Here is a 20,105-nt window from a genome sequence, read left to right on the forward strand (position 1 = left end):
ACGTAACGTTGGTTCTTCATGGCTCTCTCTTGGAACTTGATTGGATGCTGTTAGACTGGTTTAAACAAAGTGGATTGGGGAAATTCAGTGTCCACTTGCTGGGAAATTAATTGGTTAATGGCACACTTTTAATATACACAATCAGCCAAAACATTAAAACCAGTGGTGGGTGAAGTAAGTAACATTGATCATTTTGTTACAATGCAGTGTTCTGCTGGGAAACCTTTGGTCATGGCATTCACGTGGATGCCACTTGACGGCTTCCACTCACCCGAACACCGCTGTGGGCTAAGTAACCCCCCCTCACAGCAACGATACTCCCTAAAGGCATCAACCTGGCCTCCAAATTCCCAAGATCCAAATCTGATTGAGCATCCATGGGACATGCTATTACCCCTGAGGTACCCCTAATCCAAATTCACAGTGGGATCTTATCGTCGATACCTTGAGCTTTTTGTCATGTTCCTCAGGCCATTCCTGAACAGTTTTTGTGGTGTGGCATGGCGCATTTGTCTGCTGGGGGGGCACTGCCATCAGGGAGTACCCTTGCCGTCCTTAGCCCGCAGCGGTGTTTGGGTGGGTGGAAAGAATGCCATGACCAAAGGTCTCCCAGCAGAACACTGCATTGTAACAAAATGATCAATGTTACTCACTTCACCCACCACTGGTTTTAATGTTTTGGCTGATCGGTGTATATATCTTATCTTAAGGCTTGGGAGGGAGGTTTCAAGTATTTCAAGTCAAAAGGCTCGAGTCTAAGTGAAGCCATGGGTGTTTAAATCCAAGTCAAGTTGCAAGCCTTTGAGTTTGTCGAGTCTAAAGTCATCCAATTTGTGACCTGACTCCAAATCATGTGATTCAAGTCCTCACCTTTCATTCTGCCTGCTAAACACCACCATGTTAAAATGCTAAAGTTAGCATTTAGCACAAAGTATCTCTGTACAGCCTCATCAAGCCACCAGTGACTTAAGTCTTATTTCTGTTGCTTTAAATACATCAGCATGAGGAAATGTGATGCCACTGGTGTCATCTCTTTTCCTCTTTTTGAGGCTGAATTAACACAAGTGCTGAAACTAATGCACTCCTGTGGAAATCTGACCCTAAATACAAATCCCATTTGAACAAACAAGTAGCAGACAATTAAAAAATGATGTACTCAGTTATCTCATCATTCATTTTAAATCATTTCAACTGAAGGTGAAGTGTTCTCCTAATCGTAATAGTGAAAGCAGGGAATGAAGCTGCACTTCTGTTTGCCAAAAACTGTTGAGTTTAACATCCTGACTATTATTTTTTACATTTTACAAATCAAACACAGAGAACAGATTCCAGCCATCATCGTACAAAGGTTCATAGACAGTCATTCACAGGCATCATCACTGTGGAAGTACAGATCTGACAATACACGGAGGTTATGTAAAAAATATTGCTGATGAATAAAGAAGAAATATTCCAGCAGGAGGTCAACTATATACAGCCATTGTGACAATGAAGAAAGCTACAATAGAAAAAAGTACAGAGCAAAATTCTTATGTTGCAGAAGTTAATAAAACCTCAACATGGCAGTGAGGTTAAAACTGTATAGGTGGATATTACTCAACGCTGCAGTGGTCTGAAATGTTGTTAGGCAACAGAGTTCGGTACAAAATGTTAAATGTGTTAAGGCTATGAACAAAATACACTTGAAGAATAATAAGTAGTCTCCCATACACACAATAACTTATAAGAGAGTATATCACATCCTCAGAGCGACCAGTATGTTGATATTTGGCACACAGACAAGAAGCAGGCTGTTAAATCATCCCAAATATCATCCAAAATGAAAACATACAGTACAAAATGTTTATTGTAGGTTGGACTTGTGTTAAGTATTTCATTTAAACAACCATTAAACTGGGAAAAACTTTGACCTTGATGGATTCAGATCATTAAAAGTCATCATAAAGTCACTGCATTTATGTTTCAAGCTCTCCTCTCAAAGTGGTCCCAATGATCTGTAACTGACTGCGACAAACCAAAACTGGACTTACAGTCACATAAAAAGGCTGCTCTGTGAACCTGCAGAAGTAAACGACGAACAAAAGCCCATAAAAAAACAGAAACTGCATGACCTAAAACACAGTTCTCACACAACCAGACTGGAATTTAGCATTTTCACTTCAAATAAAGACTCTGGTCATCCACGTCTCTGAGCAACACTAACATGACACCAAGACTCTGTGAATAAAATAAAAAAAGAATAGAGAACATACTGTAAAGAAATGAAAAATAAAGACTGAGGAGGTGAGAGGCCAGTGGCCGATTATAGTATCTTCTTTTTGAGTATGAGCGGTCCCACGTTGTCTCCAGTTAGCTCGTTGTGCTTTAAGTGTGACTTGTCACAAACAGGAAACTAGAACAGGAAACAGCTTAATATTAGTTGATCAGCCAGATACAGGAACAATAAACTCTTCCTTATCCTGAATTATTTTTTAAAAACACATAAAATATAATGCAAGTAAGCCAGTCATATTCCAATAGAAATAACTGTTGAATCTTAAAGAGGTATAACTCACAGTTTTGGAGCGCCAGCAGCGACAGTAACACACGTTTGCGCTGTTCAGGTCCTCGATGTCTATCTCGTTCACCACCTTGGGGTTCTCCTTCTGGATCTTCAGGTTGATCAGGCAGTCTCTCTGCTTCTTCTTCTTAGGCAGGAATGGGCGAATGGTCAGATAGCCCAGCAAGGCCAGGATACCCAGGAGAGGCAGCAACCGGAGCCACTCGGACACTACACACACACACGTTAGCGAAGATAGGAGAATAACTGTTAGTGGTTTTCAGTTTCAGTGCAACTGTTATCTGAGTCTGATGCTTTCCTTTAGCTTTTCTTAATCAAAGAAGAATATCTGCTAAGCCAGCCTTTGTGGCGTTCATATTGTTAGCATTTACCCTAAGTGACGGACGTGCTGCACGGTTGGGAAACAGTTGCACTTGTGCCTAGAGCATCAAGTACACATCATTCCTGTAATTTAAGCTCATTTTGTGTTAAAATGTTACTGTTAAATGCTGGTGTTTTCCACCCTTACTTTAAGTCATCATTTTACAGACTTTTAAAGCAGCACTGTTGTCATCTGTCTTCGTGAAATGAAGCCACGCTTTGGACCTTCTTGTTGCAGGTTTCCAGCAGTATAGACACAAGTTTAATGTCACTGTTTTGTAAGACAAACTGTGAGAGAAACAAGCTGGCATCATTAAAAGGAATTAATAAGCTCGGGGGCATCCCATCCCTAATAACTGAAAACTGGTATACCCTGCGTAACAAGAATATAAACTTAAACCTGTGTCAGCCATGGGTTGAAAATGTGTACCCTGAGAGGGGTTAAGGCTGCATGTGCATTACTGGAGGCTCTAAAACCTGACAAATCAATTTGTAGTTGAAGGTTGTCATTGATTAATCAGAAACTACTAGGATTATTGTTTACGTTAATCATTTTCTAGGCGAAGACTACACATATTTCCTGGTTGAGGCTCCGCTAATGTGAGGATATGCTGCTTTTCTTTGTCATATATGTGAGTACACTGTCAAATTAGGCTGACGGGGCATGGTGGTACTTAGCATTGTGGGGGGTTGGAACCAAGGGTGGGGGAGCCCTTCTGTGCAGAGTCTGCATGTTCTCCCTGTGTCAGCGTGGGTTTTCTCCAGGTACTCCAGCTTCCTCCCACAGTCCAAAGACATGCAGGTTAATTGGTGACTCTAAATTGCCCGTAGGTGTGAATGGTTATCTGTCTCTATGTGTCAGCCCTGTGATAGTCTGGTGACCTGTCCAGGGTGTACCCCGCCTCTCTCCCAGTGTCAGCTGGGATAGGCTCCATCTTTGTAAGAAACATTTCTTCCATTACTTCCTCTGCCATGGTTGTGTGCCATCCAGTGAAACAGCTTTATGATTTGTTTCTCTTTATTTTACCGTCATGCACGCAAAGTGCCCAAACCTCATGAGTTTACAAGACACCACAAGTACAGCTGCTGTGGTCCAATATTTCTTTACTTTTTATGTCAAATATACAGGTTAATTTGCAGCTCAGTCTTAAACAAAATACTCTGCCCTCTCTCCCAAACTGTATGTCCTGTATGTCCTCATTAACAGGACAGTAGAACAAAACGTGAACCTTAATCTCAGTTTCACCTTGCTCACACAACAGACAAACAAAGTCTGTCCTCCTCTAGTGTGGCATTAAACCTGCTGGTCTCTAGAGCTGATGGTAATGTTCCTTAACCTCAGTGTGCACACAGGCATCTTTATCTGTTGTTTAAATGATACTTTACATAAAATTCTACACCATAGTTATACCTGACGAGACAATGAGGTTGCGGTTTTCATTTATACCATATCTCAACAGGCTATTTTTCTCTATACATGAGAAACATTTTGCTCTGTTTGTTTGTTGCAATAATACACATATTTCCTCATGAAGATACATTATATGAAGTTATTAAATGCTGAAACTGGCCACAGCTTCGACAGTCAATGCTCAAGAAAACATAAGCAGTCACTAAATACAGAAAAATCAAATGTGTTCCTGAGACATTAAAACATCCCAGAGATTCAGGTCAAAGTATTTATGTCGACTGCAGATCAATTTTAATAATAAACAGATTCAAGTGAGTCTAACCTTCACACAAACTTCTATTCTGGTCCTCATGCTAGTGAGGTAACGCTCTCATGTGCTGGACCAGCTGCTGGAGGACTCGCTCACCTCTTATCTGCATTTCCACTCTATTACTGCGTCTGATCAACAGCTATCAGGGGGAATGCTACACCGAGCCCAGAAAAGCTCTCTGGGAAAACCCATCATACAGTCCAACATACATGGAGAGGACAGACAGACAGTGAGGATTAACCACAGTTATATAATTCTGCTATTAGCTGTGAGTTTGGCTTCTGGAACTTCTCATAATACTCTTATGGCAATTAAAATACTTTGACTAAAAGGATTTCGATGCCTAATGGGACACTGCTAATCCTTAATCTCTTTAAGGAATTATATTTCACATGTGCTTAATAAATCTTTCATCTTCTAATCTGCGCTGACAGACTCATTTGCTAATTTATGACAAAAAACAACTTAAGAAACAGGTTTTAACTCCAAGCGACGTCTCAAATTAAAAGCCAATTACAGCAACTTTCACAAGGCTTATTAATTAGTACTGAATTCCACAATCACTAAAATCTTCTGTTTGCTATGCTGCATCAATTTTTTACTTTTGTGGCCTTCTCATAGTGGCACTGCTCACATGTTAGCTGTCAATTGTCATACAAGCATTTCTGTAATGCAGAGCCAGCTCAGCTTTTCCCCTTTTGGGGCTATTTTTAGGCTAAATGTGACACTTTCTAAAGGTCTGTGTTGGCTGAAAGGTCAGGTTCAAGTTGTTTATCCGCTTCAAGACGGACTTTCACATTGGCTTTCTGAGCCACTGCAGTACTGAGCTCAGTTCTCCTTCATTTAAACTGCGCACTTTGCTTATAAAGACATTTCAGTGTATAGTCTTGTCGTTAAAGAGTGGCAAATTTGGAAAACGTTATGTGCTTCTGTGTTGTCAATTTAACATGATACCAGTAGAGGTTTATCAAGACTCCAGTTTCAAAAGTAGTCCAAGGAGATTTGTGATGTACGGATCATAACTTTTCCTCTTCAAATACTGATTGTGACACAGAGAATCTGCCGACTCCAAGTAAAGATCCAGTGCCAGGGCTTTCTTTTTCCCCCAAATTTAAAAGCAGTAGACCTTTACCTCACTGCATCGACACTGGAAGGTGAATGATAGCAAACTCACTTACTTTTACACTAATTACTGCTTTGCAATCTGCTCAGGTGCAGCCAAAAAACACCTGTCTAAGCTCCAAATAGCTCAGCATAAAGCTGCAATGCTCACACTGTCCTGTCCAGTAGGTGTGCAGCACTGAACAGAGAGACTGCATGCCAGTTCTCATGGCTCAAAAAAGAGTTTAGCGTCAGCTTGGCATGTAATCTAATGAGATAAGGAATATCTCTTACAGTAAACAACCATACTCATAAGTCTGTGAGAGACCAACAAAGCCACACCACCAGGAAGTGTCCTGTGGGTTATCTAATAAACAAAAACCCCAAAAAAGATGCAGTATGCAGATCTGCAAAGCTACCAAAGATGATCACTAAAGCACCCAGTAAGCCCATTTTTAAGGAATATTAAACATACATATTAAGAATAACCCCAGCATAAATCAAACTAAACAAAAGATGGGATGCAATTTGACATTGATGGTTTTATCATGTGTTATATGTCTTGCTCTGTGTGGCTTTGATGGTTGTGGACCGCAGGCAGAGTAGCTGCTACCTTAATAGCAGCTAACCTGGATCCAAAATAAAGATCAAGAATATTGACACGGATAAAAAACTGTATCTAAAGTGGATTGGTTATGTCATGGCTGACATTTAATCCACAATATAAGGTCAGTATTGGCGCAGATACCAATCCAACACTCTGGATCGATACAGAGGCAGCAGCCATGTAATTTGTTTAATTTATTCAAAATAATTCAAAAATAATCCAGCTGGAACTTCCCTACTGCAGCCGGAAAGAAACTATCAAAGTTTGCCATGCTTTTTTTTTTTTTTTCTATTATAGGCTACATTTTATTACTAATTTGGTCTGTAAAACACCAGAAAACAGCCCAAACCTAAAGTGACATGCCATGTTTTGCCTGACCACATGTCCTAAAGCCAAAGAAATTAAATTTACTTTAATGTAAGATAAGAAAGGGCAGCAAATTCTCACATTAGAGAAGCTACAGCCATTAAATGTTTGGCAGTTTTCTTAATTTGCTGGGGGTCGTGGGAATTTGGGGGGGCTCACAGACCTGCAGAGGCTGTGAAAGTGGTCTGTGTTATGAGATTGTGGGACCACCTGTCCTGCCTGTGCATCACTTCATGGTATGAGCTGGTTACATTTGTGCATCACATATCAATTGTTAGGATGAGCAGGATATCACTTTACACAGCAGAGGACAGGTTGCAACTCTAAAAGATGCAGATACTAAACTGCATCAGCGTTCAAACACACTGTGAGAGTACTGCTGTATAATTTAAGGTCATTATTGAGTTTATGTTGCTTAACAACAATTAATAAAACTATGATGAAGAGTTTTAAAGGAGCCAAGCTGCACCTGGCAACATTACACATGCTTTGTAGGACACCTTAAACAGCTACACTACAATGACTGGCTCTTAGCTCACAGGTTAGCTAAAGTAAAGAGCTCCATGCTGCTGTAAAGTGTCACCGATGAGTTAAGGAGTCATCTTCACTTGACAGTCACAAGTTGAACACAGCTGCAGTTAACTTACCTGTTAACCTTGCGAACCCGCCGATGGTCTCCGGAAGCGGAAGCCTCTTGAGGTAGGCTGGAAGCTGGACTTTAATTATCCTTGAAATAGTTTCTAAAACCATCTTGAATTGCTCAAAGTGGCAGGTTTTGTGTTTGACTTGGTTAGTTCCTGGGGCTCGTTTATGTCATTGCGTTCATTTCTCAGCGCAGCTCGTCGCCGGTACGTAAACCCTCACCGTGGAAACGCGGAAACAACCGGAAAAATGCGTCGACGCGTTCGTGAATACACGTAACGACGAGCTGTGACGGCGGAGTGTGGGGCCAATCAGCGTCGGAGGAGTTGGTGGCTTCTGATTGGACAAGTTGAATTGGTGGAGTCTACTTCATGTCCGCCTCGGAAAATGGCAATTTTTTCCTCTTCTTTATTGAGCCGAGCAATTACAAACAAACAGGTAACCTCTGTTTAAAATTGAGCTAAGAAAAATAAACCATTTACGAAATGAAAAAAATCAAACAATAAAGGAAATTATTTAAACATAACATATATACAAATAACACAAAGGAAAAAGAAGAAAAAAAACAAGGCTATCTGAAATTAATTTAAAAATATCTATTAATAAAAACAGTTAAAGAGCTTTCTTGTCTTTAACAAATTTCACTGACTTACCATAGAGTTTTAACTCATTCTTCCAGTGCTTCAGACAGGGTTTAGTCTTTACACTAAATTTGATTGTTCCCGCAGTCAAGATTTTAAAGACCTAAATAAGGGTACAGTTTTCCTCTTCTGCTGAGACACGCTTAATCAAACTGGTATCGATTTGATCTTCATCACCTTCTCAGCAAAGCAGAAGTACTCTCTTACAAATGTGTTAACACTTTGTCATTGGTTTCACGCATTTTTTTCCACATCCCTTTTCAAAACAGTTAACACAGAGCTCACAGTCCGACCCAAAACTCTGTTGGATTAACTGTTTTTAAACAAAAGGAAAGTGTAGGTCACAGGTAGGGAAGAGCGGGGCACAACCTAAGACATTTTAGTTTGGGCTGAATGTTATTAAAACTGTTTCTAGAGCTTACCATTCCTCTACAGCTGCACTGAGAAGTGGTGGAAGTGAGGTGTTTCAACGTACCCCATGGGTGGGGTTCATTGTAACAGGCAGAGGTGTCACCGGAAAAGTCTGTTCAACACAATTAGTTCAATACAGTTCTATTTATATACTAAATGTCTCCATCTACATCAGGGGAAGGATAGGTATCCATCCATCTGTTCAGTCTATCATCGATATTAAATGGTTGGACCGTTGTAACACTGCGTCACAACTAACCCTGCTGTGTGGAAGTTTTATCAAGCCTAGCTAACACTTGCTGGGAGTTGGTTACATAGTTCAAAACAGTGCTGTGTTTTAGGCAACAAGACAGTTGTTAAGATGATATAAAGTTGGATTCAGTGACTCACACAGACTGCTCAGTAATGGAAAAACAAGTATGACAAAGAAATTTACTTATGTTGGCTGAAAACACTCTGTTACTGAAACATGTCCAGTCTCTGTGGAATTTTGCAAGTCACCGTTTGGTGGTATTGTGGTCAACTGGCCCGAAGCAAGAAAGGATCCACCCTGTGTGACCACATAAGAAGTCCATGTTACAATTTACCCTGCGTCAGGTTGTGCGCCGCACTCCCCTACATATTTGTCTCATAAAAATAGCGTCAGCGTGGAACCTTATGTGAAGTATAATTTAAACAAAAGACAAGGATCCCTGTGTGCACAGTTGCACTCAGGAACATTACAGTTAGCCTTAGAGACTGGAAGGTTTAACGCCAACCCAGAGGAGGACAGAATTTGTTTGAAAAATTTGAGTTGTGTTTCAGAGGTGAAACGTTTCTTGTGGCTGAATTTCTTTGACAGGCCTGGGATACAAGGCAGAGTATTTTGTTTCAGGACTGAGCTGTAAAATAACACGTTTACTGCAGCGTCATTGTCTTGTAAACCCATGAGGGTTGGACACATGTAAGTGTGCATGACACAAAATAAAAGAAAATATATCAAAATCATTCATAAGGAGAGGAGGAGGCAACTGCACAGGGAAACTGAGTGAGTATTCAGCATTTTGTAGTTTGAAAAGGATGGAAACAAGACTAGGTAAAACCTAATGGCTGTTGCGGTCCAGCCAAAAAAAGTGACATGGAAAAATCTGATCCAGTACAAAAAGAAAATGTTTCAAAGTATTTCTGAATTTGGATGCCATTCTTTATTGGTTCCTTGGTGTAAAAAGAAGGCAGTATAAAAGCTGTACTGTAATGAATGTCTGAATTTGTCTAGTCCAGTGGATCCCAACTGGTGGGTCCCGGTCCAAAAGTGGATCAAAGTCCATTCTGAATGGACCACAAGTGACTCGCAAATGTGTCAAGTTTGTAAAAAGCACATTTTATTTTGAAGTACAGTCAATTTCCGGCACAGAGCTTTTAAATTGAAGTGCATTCCCAGCTTTAGAGTGAGTAACTGACAGACAGCTACTTGACAGAGACAGCAAACTAGCTCATTGACATGGCCAAGCTCAAGTATGACGCTAAATATATTCAACTGTTTGGACCTTGAACTGATGATTAAGGAGGAATCTGGACCCCGTGGCGGGACCAGTTGGGAGTCACTGGTCTAGTCTAGGTGCTTACTGTGGGTCTCACATGTCAATGACAACTGATGAGCATGAAAAGACCTGCACACAAGAATAAAATAATGACAGTATTTTAATTGGGTATCTCACAAAGTGTAGAATGATCGTAATGATTGATTGAAAGAATATAGTTATTTGACCACAAGTTGTGTTGACTGGTGTTAAGATGATGTTTTTAAAGTTTTGTGAGTGTCTGAGCATTTTGCAAACATAGTGTTTCATCATGTGTGTGAACTGTTTTGAGAATGTATCTTCTTAAGGGACAAATGTGTTCAAGCAAATGAGACAAACTAAATAAATCAAGTACACTATGACAAAAGTGGTTTGTGACATTGGATATAATAGATTAATAGAATAAAGTTAATTGACAAAATGAGAAATGTGTAAAACATTATGAGCTATATATCATTAAATTTATTTAGCTGACACTTTTATCCAAAGTGACTCACACTAGGTGCATTCAACCATAAACCTTTGGTCCTTTAACCATTAACTGTTAAATGGGCCTGCCTGCTCTCCATATTTCAAAGTCACCTTTCTGCAGTCTTTTGATCACTGGTCCATATTAATGGGTTTAATGATTTCACTTCACAGGGTTTTTCCATCTGTCAGTTACAACCTCAGCCATAGTTGGGTCATGCCTCAACCAGGTTATGGTCCATTTTGGTCTGGGGACTGTGAGAAAATCTAAAACATGTTTAGAGAAATATAATGATGCAACATTTTCAGTAATATAAACACAGGTATTATCATTTTGAGTCTCTTTCATCACAGTGAACACATGACATTTTGTCACTTTTGTTTTTCTATATTCATGATATGTTAACTTGTTACTGTCTGTTTTAACACTGACACTAAGTATACACAAAATACACAATATAAATGTTGTTTTTCTCATTATTTGTACGTTCAATAAAATATGAGCTGTTTGGAAATGACAGTCAGTAAACATATTCTTGATTTAACAACAATGCAATGTTCTGCTGGGAGACCTTTGGTCATGGTATTCATGTAGATGCCACTTGACGCCCTCAACCCACCCAAACACTGCTGCAGACCAAGTACACCACCTCACGGTACTCCCTGATGGCAGTGCCCCCCAAGCAGAAAATGCACCATGCCACACCACAAAACCTGCTCAGGATTGGCCCAAGATCAACAAAAAGCTCAAGGTATCAACCTGGCCTCCAGATCTCCCACACCCCAGTCTGACTGAGCATCTTGGGAAGTACTGTTACCCCACCTCACAACTTACAGGTCTCACATGATCCAAAGCCAGCACCCTGGTGCCAGACACAAGCAGAGACAAGTCCGATCCAGGGAGGCCCCACTGTGGATTTGGGGTACCTACAGGTATGAGGTACCAGACGTCCTATAGATGCTCGATCCGATTGGAATCTGGGGCCTTTGGAGGCCAAGTTGATGCATTTAGCGCTTTGTCACGTTCCTTGGGTCATTCCTGAGCAGTTTCTGCAGTGTAGCATGGTGCATTATCCTGCTGGGCGGCCACTGCCATCAGGGAGTGCTGCAGCCATGAGGAGAGGTTCTGCAGAGGTGTTCAGGTGGGTCTAGCACATGGCTGACTGGTGTATGTGTCATTTGTATTTAAAGTTAATATTAGATCAATATTAAATTCAAAATCAAGTAGGTTTAAATGTTGTAATCTCACCCAGGGACAAGGGAGATATAACAAAAACCACATATTAAAGGCCACTTCTTATATAATTCATTCCTTTTTTATTTGTTCCGCTCATGTCCATACGCAGCAATCAAAGTCACAAAAATTCTGATACACACTCCATGAGAACAATCTTATTTTACCTGCCCCTCAAAACACAAGTAATCATAAGAAATAGATGGTCTGTCAGTTACAGTTAATAACCAATAGCTACAGTTACTTCAGAAAGAAACCTAAATAAATAAATAAATAACCAGAAGAATCCTAAACCATACACAATGTCCTCGTTATCAAGGGAACAATTCTATATGACAGCGCCGTATAGTCCGGTTGTTCTTTTCTTTATACATTTTCTTAAACTGAAAACTATTTACACAACCCCTTAAATCATTTTCTTAAGGATATAGACGTGTGTTTTAATGTAGTCTGTGCATAATGGTGCTTAAAGTGAAATATTCCTCTATGCTCGTCGACCTCTGGAATAAAACACAAATAACTTTTGCAAATGTTCTGGTCACACTCTGCAGTTTGCTCTATACATAATTAACAGTGTCCATAAATCAGCTGTTGGTCTGTTGGTGTGTTCTCTTGGATCTACTTTATGAATAATTCTGATAATGACTGATCTATCATTATATTTGTGTCACCTATGCTCCCTTTGGTGTCATGTAAGAGTCACAAAAATAGAAAATGAGAGATGTATTTTTCTTGTTTCTGACAGGGACACAAAACCATGATAGCTGAAGAACCACCCACAACATATTTGGGGTTATACTGTAACAATATATTGTGACACTGATTCACCACACATGAATAATTTATGAGATAAGATGCCCTCAAGGTGCTTCTGTGCAATTCCACATTACTGCAATTATGGTGTAGAGTCAAAATTCCTGTTAAAACTGCATTCTAAAGAAACTTGGCTTCATTATGTGCTCCTGCTAATTACATGTTATTATGCAAACAGGTTACTGGTGAGTGGTGTGAGAAAGTCTGCAACACAACACTTATCTTTGCTTTAGATCAAACTAGATAATGAAAAAGAAACTCAGTGTAATCCCACTTTACACTCTCCTGGAACAAGGTGACAGACGATGAATGCAGATGAGGGGCTGGTATAGAAAACCAGCCAAGCTTTGGACTCAAGGACCCGGAGCTGGGACACCGTGAATTTAATCGACCTCAACGGATTAAAAACCATTTCTCTCACGGGTTTGAAGCAGGCGCCTGAGATTATTCACAAAAATACTCCCATGTTTTATCTGTGCTGTTAATTAATTGACCAAATATGTATTAGCAAAATGTGGCATGGTGCCTTTAACAGTAAATTATTTAGGTTTCAATACCTAAACATGTAATATATGATGTTGAAGGTCGTCCATGTCTGACCAAAGCAATGCATTGTATTCTAAAAGTATCTGTAGAAGTTGAATCAACATAAAAGTTACTGTCAGATACATTGATTAAAGTAAAAATATATATTATTTCCCAGAGGTGGAAGATTAAAATCTCACAAAATTATGCTAATTCAAAGCTCAAGTACCAAAAAATGATCCTATGTACAGTTAGTTAGATTATCAAGCACTGACTAATCATTGTTATCACACACATAACATGGTCGACTAAAGTCCTGGCAAAATCCAGAGAATCCTGTTCTCCTGTAAAACTCATAATCATCACGTTATAACTGGCTCAAACGACAAATTAACAAAGTGGCAGTGACTGTTCAGTATATGCTACCCACGGACTGCTCAAATACAAAAGCGCCAACCTCTCATGTTGTGTCCAAATAATCATGTATAATGTTTCATTTTATCTCTGAGGTAGCAGTTTCTTATTCCTATGAAACCTTGCTGATACTGTCGTAGACATTTGGAAAATAAATCTTGCTCAGTGAACTGGATTTTGAAGAGTTCAGAAATGTAGAAGTGGGGTGGTGCAATTTGGAGCAAAGTCACCATGAAACTACTTATTAAAAAGGATTTTATGAGCATTACTTGCATTAACTTGTTGCATTGTATCCACTTTTCATACTGTCTGATGTGATTTGTGGCGTTGTAGTGTGGTTATTATTGTTTAGTGAAATGTTGTGTTGTATTTGTTTTGTTTATCAGTATTTACGTGAAAAAGCCAATGTCCTGGGACCAGTGGTGTAAGGTAGTTACAACGGGCCCCAATGCACACTATTATGACACGCCCTAGTGCATGATAGTTACTTGTCATGTGCCTAAACTCGCTATCATATAATCTTATTCGTTTATTCATTTTCTGTAACTGCATATCCTGTCAGGGACGTGGGGGGGGCTGGAGCCTATCCTAGCTGACATTAGGTGAGAGGCAGGGTACACCATGGACAGGTCACCAGACTATCACAGGGCTGACACATAGAGACAGACAACCATTCACACTCACATTCACACCTATGGGCAAGTCAGACTCACCAGTCAAGCTAATTTGCAAGTTTTAGACTGTGGGAGGAAGCTGGAGTCCCCGGAGGAAACCCACGCTGACACGGGGAGAACATGGAGACTCCACACAGAAGGGCTCCCCCACCCTGGGTTCAAGCCAGGAACTCTCTTGCTGTGAGGCTACAATGCTGATCACTGCACCACCGTGCTGCTGTATACTCTTATGGTCTCGTCACATGATCAGAGACTTGACACTGGATAATACCAACACACAAAATACCCAGAAATCCTCACTGCATATATGTATATATGACAAATATACAAAGGTTTTTTATCGTTTAGGCAGAATAAGCATATATTTACATATTGTGTGATGCATTGCAACTGACTATTTTACAAAATAAATAAATAAAGGAAGGAAGAAACCCATGATGGATATGGGGTTCCCTTTTCAATGTCATATGTAGTAAATGGCACCATTTTTAAATTAATGTTAGTTCTTCTTTGATCACAGGCATATTTCTAAGGTGGTAATTTGAATGGTCCCATTTTCCGCCCAATATAATGATGGAGGTCCCATTCTCTCTTTGGGCCCCCTCACTCCATGGGCCCCAGTGCAATCAGCCTGCCTGCACTGTCTATATTTACACCCCTGCCTGAAACGCAGCACAAATTCCAGCTTTTTTTCCTGATAATAAAGTGAAATCTTCCCGGATCATATATTACCTTATTTTGATTAAACAAAATAAATTCTAGGTTATGACAACTATCACCTTTGAACCCAAAATAGGTTGCCTTTCTTTCTTTCTTTCTTTTTTGAGAATATCTTTAAATGAACGAAAATGTCTCAGTATATTTCATTAAAATTTACAGTATGCAGTTTAAAACTTTGTTAAAAGCTAGTTAGTGGACCTTTTAATTCAAAATAATTCAATAACTCAAAGATTAAGAATAAACTTATTTTATTTTTAGCTAAGGTCAATCAGGGTAACACATGTTGGGTGACACGTTAAAATTATCCTTGTGGTTGATGCGCCCACTAGTGCCGGTGGCTGGTAAGGTTTATGTCACGAACTCGGTATAGAACTACACTACCCAGAATGCATTGCGAACTGAAGCAGTCTACTATTTTCGCCTGGATATTTTTAAAATTTCGGTATCTATTTTATGTACTGTGTTAACAGCTCATTAATAAAATAACAACAGACAGGTAGTAATAAATATGGACTTTATAATGAGAAATAACGTGTTTTTAATCTTATTTAAAAATCCATATTTGACGGGGATATTTGTAGACAGCTAAGGTCCGTGTGTCAGGTCCTCAGCCTCCGGTGTCATTGGTGAATGACCGAAGATGTCTCACAGCAGGTTGTTTGCCAGGCTGCTTTGTAAGTATTTTTAATAAATTCCAGTTTTAATCACTTGAAATGTTTGTCAGTTTAGTCTCTGTAACGGACGTTTACTTTTTGGCTCTGTGCTGTACATTAGCCGAGCTTCGCAGGCTCTCACAGTCTTGCCCTGGCTAGCAAAACTACCCTTGTTTGGCTGTCAGTTATCTTCCAGGCTAGTTAGCCACATTAGCATTCCAAACGTCTGTATGTTGTGATAACGCTCTGGCAGTTAGCCTGCCAGCTAACTAGCTAGCTTTTGGCTAACGGCTAATTGGAATCTGACTTTAACCCCCTGCCTGCCTCCTCCCAGGGCAGAGCATGTATCGATCAGTGACCTTGCTTTCCCTCTTTACTGAGAGCAGTGTACAGATTAACAATGCAGTGGTTGTTTTGTTGCAACAGTTCATGTTGTTTGTCACCCAGTAAGGATTGGTAGCAGCTAAATTAACTGCTCGGTCAGTGTGTCTGCAGCATGCATGCTTAACCTTACAGCTCTATGTGTCTCTTAGATATCTCAAGTTGCTTTAGACGATTCATTGGCAACAAATTAGCTTGCTTGATCAATTAGACTTGTAGTTTTGAAGTGTTTTATAGCTTAGGAGGCAGCTGAACTTTGCACAATGTCAATGATAACTTGTCTCTGACAGCAGAGCAAAGTTCAGTCAGAGACAGTGAGTGCTGCTAGTTAACCATAACCTAGTCAAATCACCTGTTTTTATTGCTCAGAGTAAAACAAAAAGGTGTTACTTTGTCAAATCGTTGTATAAAGTCTAGTCACAAGTTTCAAGACCATTCAGAGGCTCACTGGCAGACATCTGGTTTTCTTAGTTTTGTTCTGTTTTTGCTTTATTTTACCCTTTGTTTTGTCACTAACAGGCATCTTGTGTTTGATGCCTTATTGCAGTGTTGAACCTGTCCGTTAGTGGGAAGCCTATTAACCCAGTGAATTAAATTAATGAGCTTAATGTTGCAGCACATCTGTGTATCAGACTAATGCACTGAGAAGAGGCGATCAGTTGCATGGCAGCTTGCCTCGAGGTCACAGTTGCATATTACCTGTTCATGGAGTAAAGTCTAAATTCAGTCCTGTTCAATAAGTATAATGCTACAGTTTTAAATTATTGGTGAATAGAGTAGTTTAGAAATGTCAGAAAGTAGTAATAAAAGGACAACATAAGTTCCTAGCACCCTGGATGACGTTAGAGATGGTGAACCAACAAATGTGCAGCGTTTTTGCTTAATAAATTACTTAAATAATTAATTGACTATCAAAAATGTCATTATTTATTTCTTGATTGAGAGATGGATCATCAAATAAGTTATGTATGTATATATTTTTTGTTGTTGTAAGCAACTACATGGTAATTACAGCTTTATATGCAATGAAGCTCTATACTGTAAACTTTAAATTTACTTGTTTTTAATTGTTTATGTAGTTGTGTGCTAACTGAAGTAAAAAAAAAAAAAGAAAGTGCATTGTTAGGACAATATTTGCTCCTAGTTGAATGTGAACAGTAAACATACATGCAGATAAACAGAATGCAAGTTATACAAAGGGAAACAGCTATGCTTTAACACCCATGAAACCATTTTAAACATACAGTTGAAACATCTGTCTAACCAGGCGCTATGTTTGTCGTAGCTCCAGGTGAGGGTTTGTATTAGTTGTGTTTATGTTGTTTTTACCTGTAGGGTAAATTTGGTGTAGAACAACTGTAGTGTTTGTCTTATCTGTTGTCTCACAGTAGATTAAACGTTGTCAGAGTCATCTTACTTGCACTTTGACCTGTATTGCTACTTACTACACTGTGTATTGACCTCTAATTTGAAAGCCGCTGTTTGAAACTGAGTCGATAAAAGTTGTGTGACTGAACTGAACCATGCAGTAATGGTTGAGAGGGCTGGAGAGACAAAACAAAAAGCTGAAAGAATGTAAATAATTCAGAGCATGGTGATAATTCTCTGAGTTTGTCTGAATATTCCACTTCCAAAAAATGGTCTTGAATGCAAGCAGTTAGTCTGCAACTTTGGCTTACAGTATACAAAATGTTCTGGTAGTATCCTTAAGATTGATAGCATTATCTTACATTTTCTTTCAGTAGTTGACACTGTAACAACTCAACAGCATAAGCAACCATCTCTAATTAAAAAATATTGATAGCACATCTTGGAAAACTGAGGTGCAGTAAAAGTCATCTGTCAGGTCTGAATAAAAGCTGAAATTGTTACTTAGCAACAATAAAAGATTATTGCAGGAGCAAAGACAGTGTTGCCAAAACACTGCAAGTCTTATGGCTCAGAAGAGAAGTCAATAGACACTTCTTATTTCAACCTTTCATTGTTCACTCTGAGAAGAATGAGGCTTGCCATTGTTGAAAAAAAAATACTTTGAGTTCTTTTTGCACATCCAGAACATTATTAATGACAGTTTATCTTTATGTATTTGGGCACCTTAATGCAAGAAAGAAAAAGCTAAAAGCTAAGATTTTGATGATGGTTATAGACACTTGTGTTATATGGTTATTAACCCCTTTGTCTTTTCCCATTCAGTGCAGCAGACTGGAGTCAGACACTGTTATACAGGATCAAGAAAGAACCTGTACATCAACAAGGACACGAAGGTCATCTGCCAAGGTTTCACAGGGAAGCAGGTCTGTACTGACGACTTGTTACCGTCAACACATTTTTTTTTATATTATTGCTTCACATCAGATTGGGTTACTGTAATCCTGTTGTGAAATTCCAGTTTTTCCTTACACACACACACCAACACACAAATCCTCATTCTTTGTGTCGAAGCCTTCCTGTATGATTAAGAACGCCAAAGAGGAGAGATTATAAAAGTGTATTATTTATCACTTTTTAATATTTACACAATTGGTTTTCACCTTGGTGGACCTGTTATATTTACTAAATTGTATAAATTATGTCAGTTTAACTCAGGTTTATTCATATAGCCCAAAATCACATGAACAATGTACAGCACTCTATCCCTAGACCTTCAGTTAAGATAAGGAAAAATTCCTCTGCGGCATCAGGAAGAGCAACAAAATTAAACATTGTAATATTTTACTAACTTTTAAGTATAGAGTGGTGCCGGGATGATGTTTTTTGTAGGCCAACCCAGAATTTAGCATCATCTTGGACTCCCTCGACAAAAAGCCAGTGTGATTTTTTTCCATTGCACTTTGGATTATTGTAGAAAATAAGCTCTGTGGCAAAAAACTTTATACTTACACGTTTTGTTCAGCAAGATCATCCTGACAAATGACCACTTTTATGATTTCTGAAGCGTAAATACAATTGCCAGAAACATTTCACTTCACCAGGGTCGCATAACTTCAACACTGCCACAGCAACAAAGCTGTAAAAGTAGTGTTCAGAGGGGTGACATTTAATGTCCCTGACAATCTCTGTAGTCTAATTTAGCCTCTTAGCAACCGTCTTGTTAAAGCCTTAAAATTCACAAGTTGACTTTTCTTTAACTGTCGTTTTTCTTCTATTATGTGAGCAGGGTTCTGAATAAAACACATTACATATTTGTGTGTTACATAATCATTGTTTCTTCAAGAAATTTAATTTTATGACTTGATCCTGGTTGAGTTACTCATCCACAAGTACAGTGCAGTCATATACAGCTGTCATCACTTAGAATTTATTGACTTATTTTATGTCGTAGAGTAAAACGTAAAAACTCTTAAGCTTATGTTAACAACAGACCTTATTTTAGGCATTAACCAAAAACTCATTAATAAAAAATTTTAAAAAAAACCACTGACACTGATATGAGGGAATCAGAAGTGCAATGATGATAACTCATTTCTGGATTTTAACCCTTTGTGGTACCTTTTAAATTTCACCTTAAAAACTGTTAACCTTGCCTTGCCTGTGTCATTTTTTTCAGCACAACCTCACCTGTGTGACTTTACAGTTATTTTTTATTTTGACATACTGTATTTACACATTGGACCTAAACTCTCACAAAAAAACACCACCAATAGGAAAGGGGGTGTCATGTTTTTTCTTGCTACTTTCCTTAGAATAGCCCCTTTTTACCATTTCTTCCTGCACCAAAAGCCCACCAAACATGACGACAATATTCAGGAGAAAACATGGCGTAAATTATTTATATTAAGTGTGGTTTACTTGGTCTATCAACACAATTTAAAACTGGTATATATTTTTTTTCAGCGAGGCTGCGTCTTGCTGCTACATCATCTTAAATCAGTCATGTGATTTGGATGCAACGGCGCGTCCATCAACTCCAGAGGGTTAATAGTAGTAATGATAATAATAATATTAATAATAATAATAATTATAATAATAATAATGACTTTTTTTTTAATTGCTGTTTTCGGAAACAAGTTTACAAAATGCTTTACAGACATAAAAACAAAATACAAAGCGCAGTTAGAAGATTGAAACTAAAAACAGAAACGAATAATAGAGACAATGAATAAAAATTAGAGGATAAGCAAATTAATAAAAGCATAAAATAAACAATCAAAGAAACAAAATTCTATACAAAAGCCAGTTTATAAAAATGAGTTCAAGACTCTTCGTCAATCAATCAATCAATCAATTTTATTTATAAAGCCCAATATCACAAATC

At 38.7% G+C, this 20,105-nt stretch overlaps 2 protein-coding genes across 2 annotated transcripts in view; one reads left to right on the plus strand and one right to left on the minus strand.

Annotated features, from left to right (window-relative positions):
- Positions 1-1,247: 1,247 nt before the first annotated feature.
- cisd2 (CDGSH iron sulfur domain 2) lies at positions 1,248-7,615 on the minus strand. Its single transcript, XM_050044049.1, has 3 exons — positions 7,363-7,615; positions 2,556-2,770; positions 1,248-2,392 (listed from the first exon to the last, which is right to left on the minus strand). The coding sequence occupies exons 1-3, from the start codon at positions 7,463-7,465 to the stop codon at positions 2,303-2,305; spliced, it is 408 nt and encodes a 135-aa protein (XP_049900006.1). The 5' UTR covers positions 7,466-7,615; the 3' UTR covers positions 1,248-2,302.
- Positions 7,616-15,394: 7,779 nt separating this feature from the next.
- The window catches only part of suclg1 (succinate-CoA ligase GDP/ADP-forming subunit alph), a 32,282-nt gene continuing 27,571 nt past the window's right edge, over positions 15,395-20,105 (plus strand). The window contains exons 1-2 of the mRNA XM_050044039.1: positions 15,395-15,490; positions 18,044-18,144. Of these exons, the coding sequence (XP_049899996.1) occupies positions 15,457-15,490; positions 18,044-18,144 (135 nt within the window). The 5' untranslated portion in view covers positions 15,395-15,456. The remainder of the gene's footprint in view (positions 15,491-18,043; positions 18,145-20,105) is intronic.

This window comes from Epinephelus moara, chromosome 5 (assembly GCF_006386435.1).
Source record: "Epinephelus moara isolate mb chromosome 5, YSFRI_EMoa_1.0, whole genome shotgun sequence".
Classification (NCBI taxonomy): Eukaryota; Metazoa; Chordata; class Actinopteri; order Perciformes; family Serranidae; genus Epinephelus; species Epinephelus moara.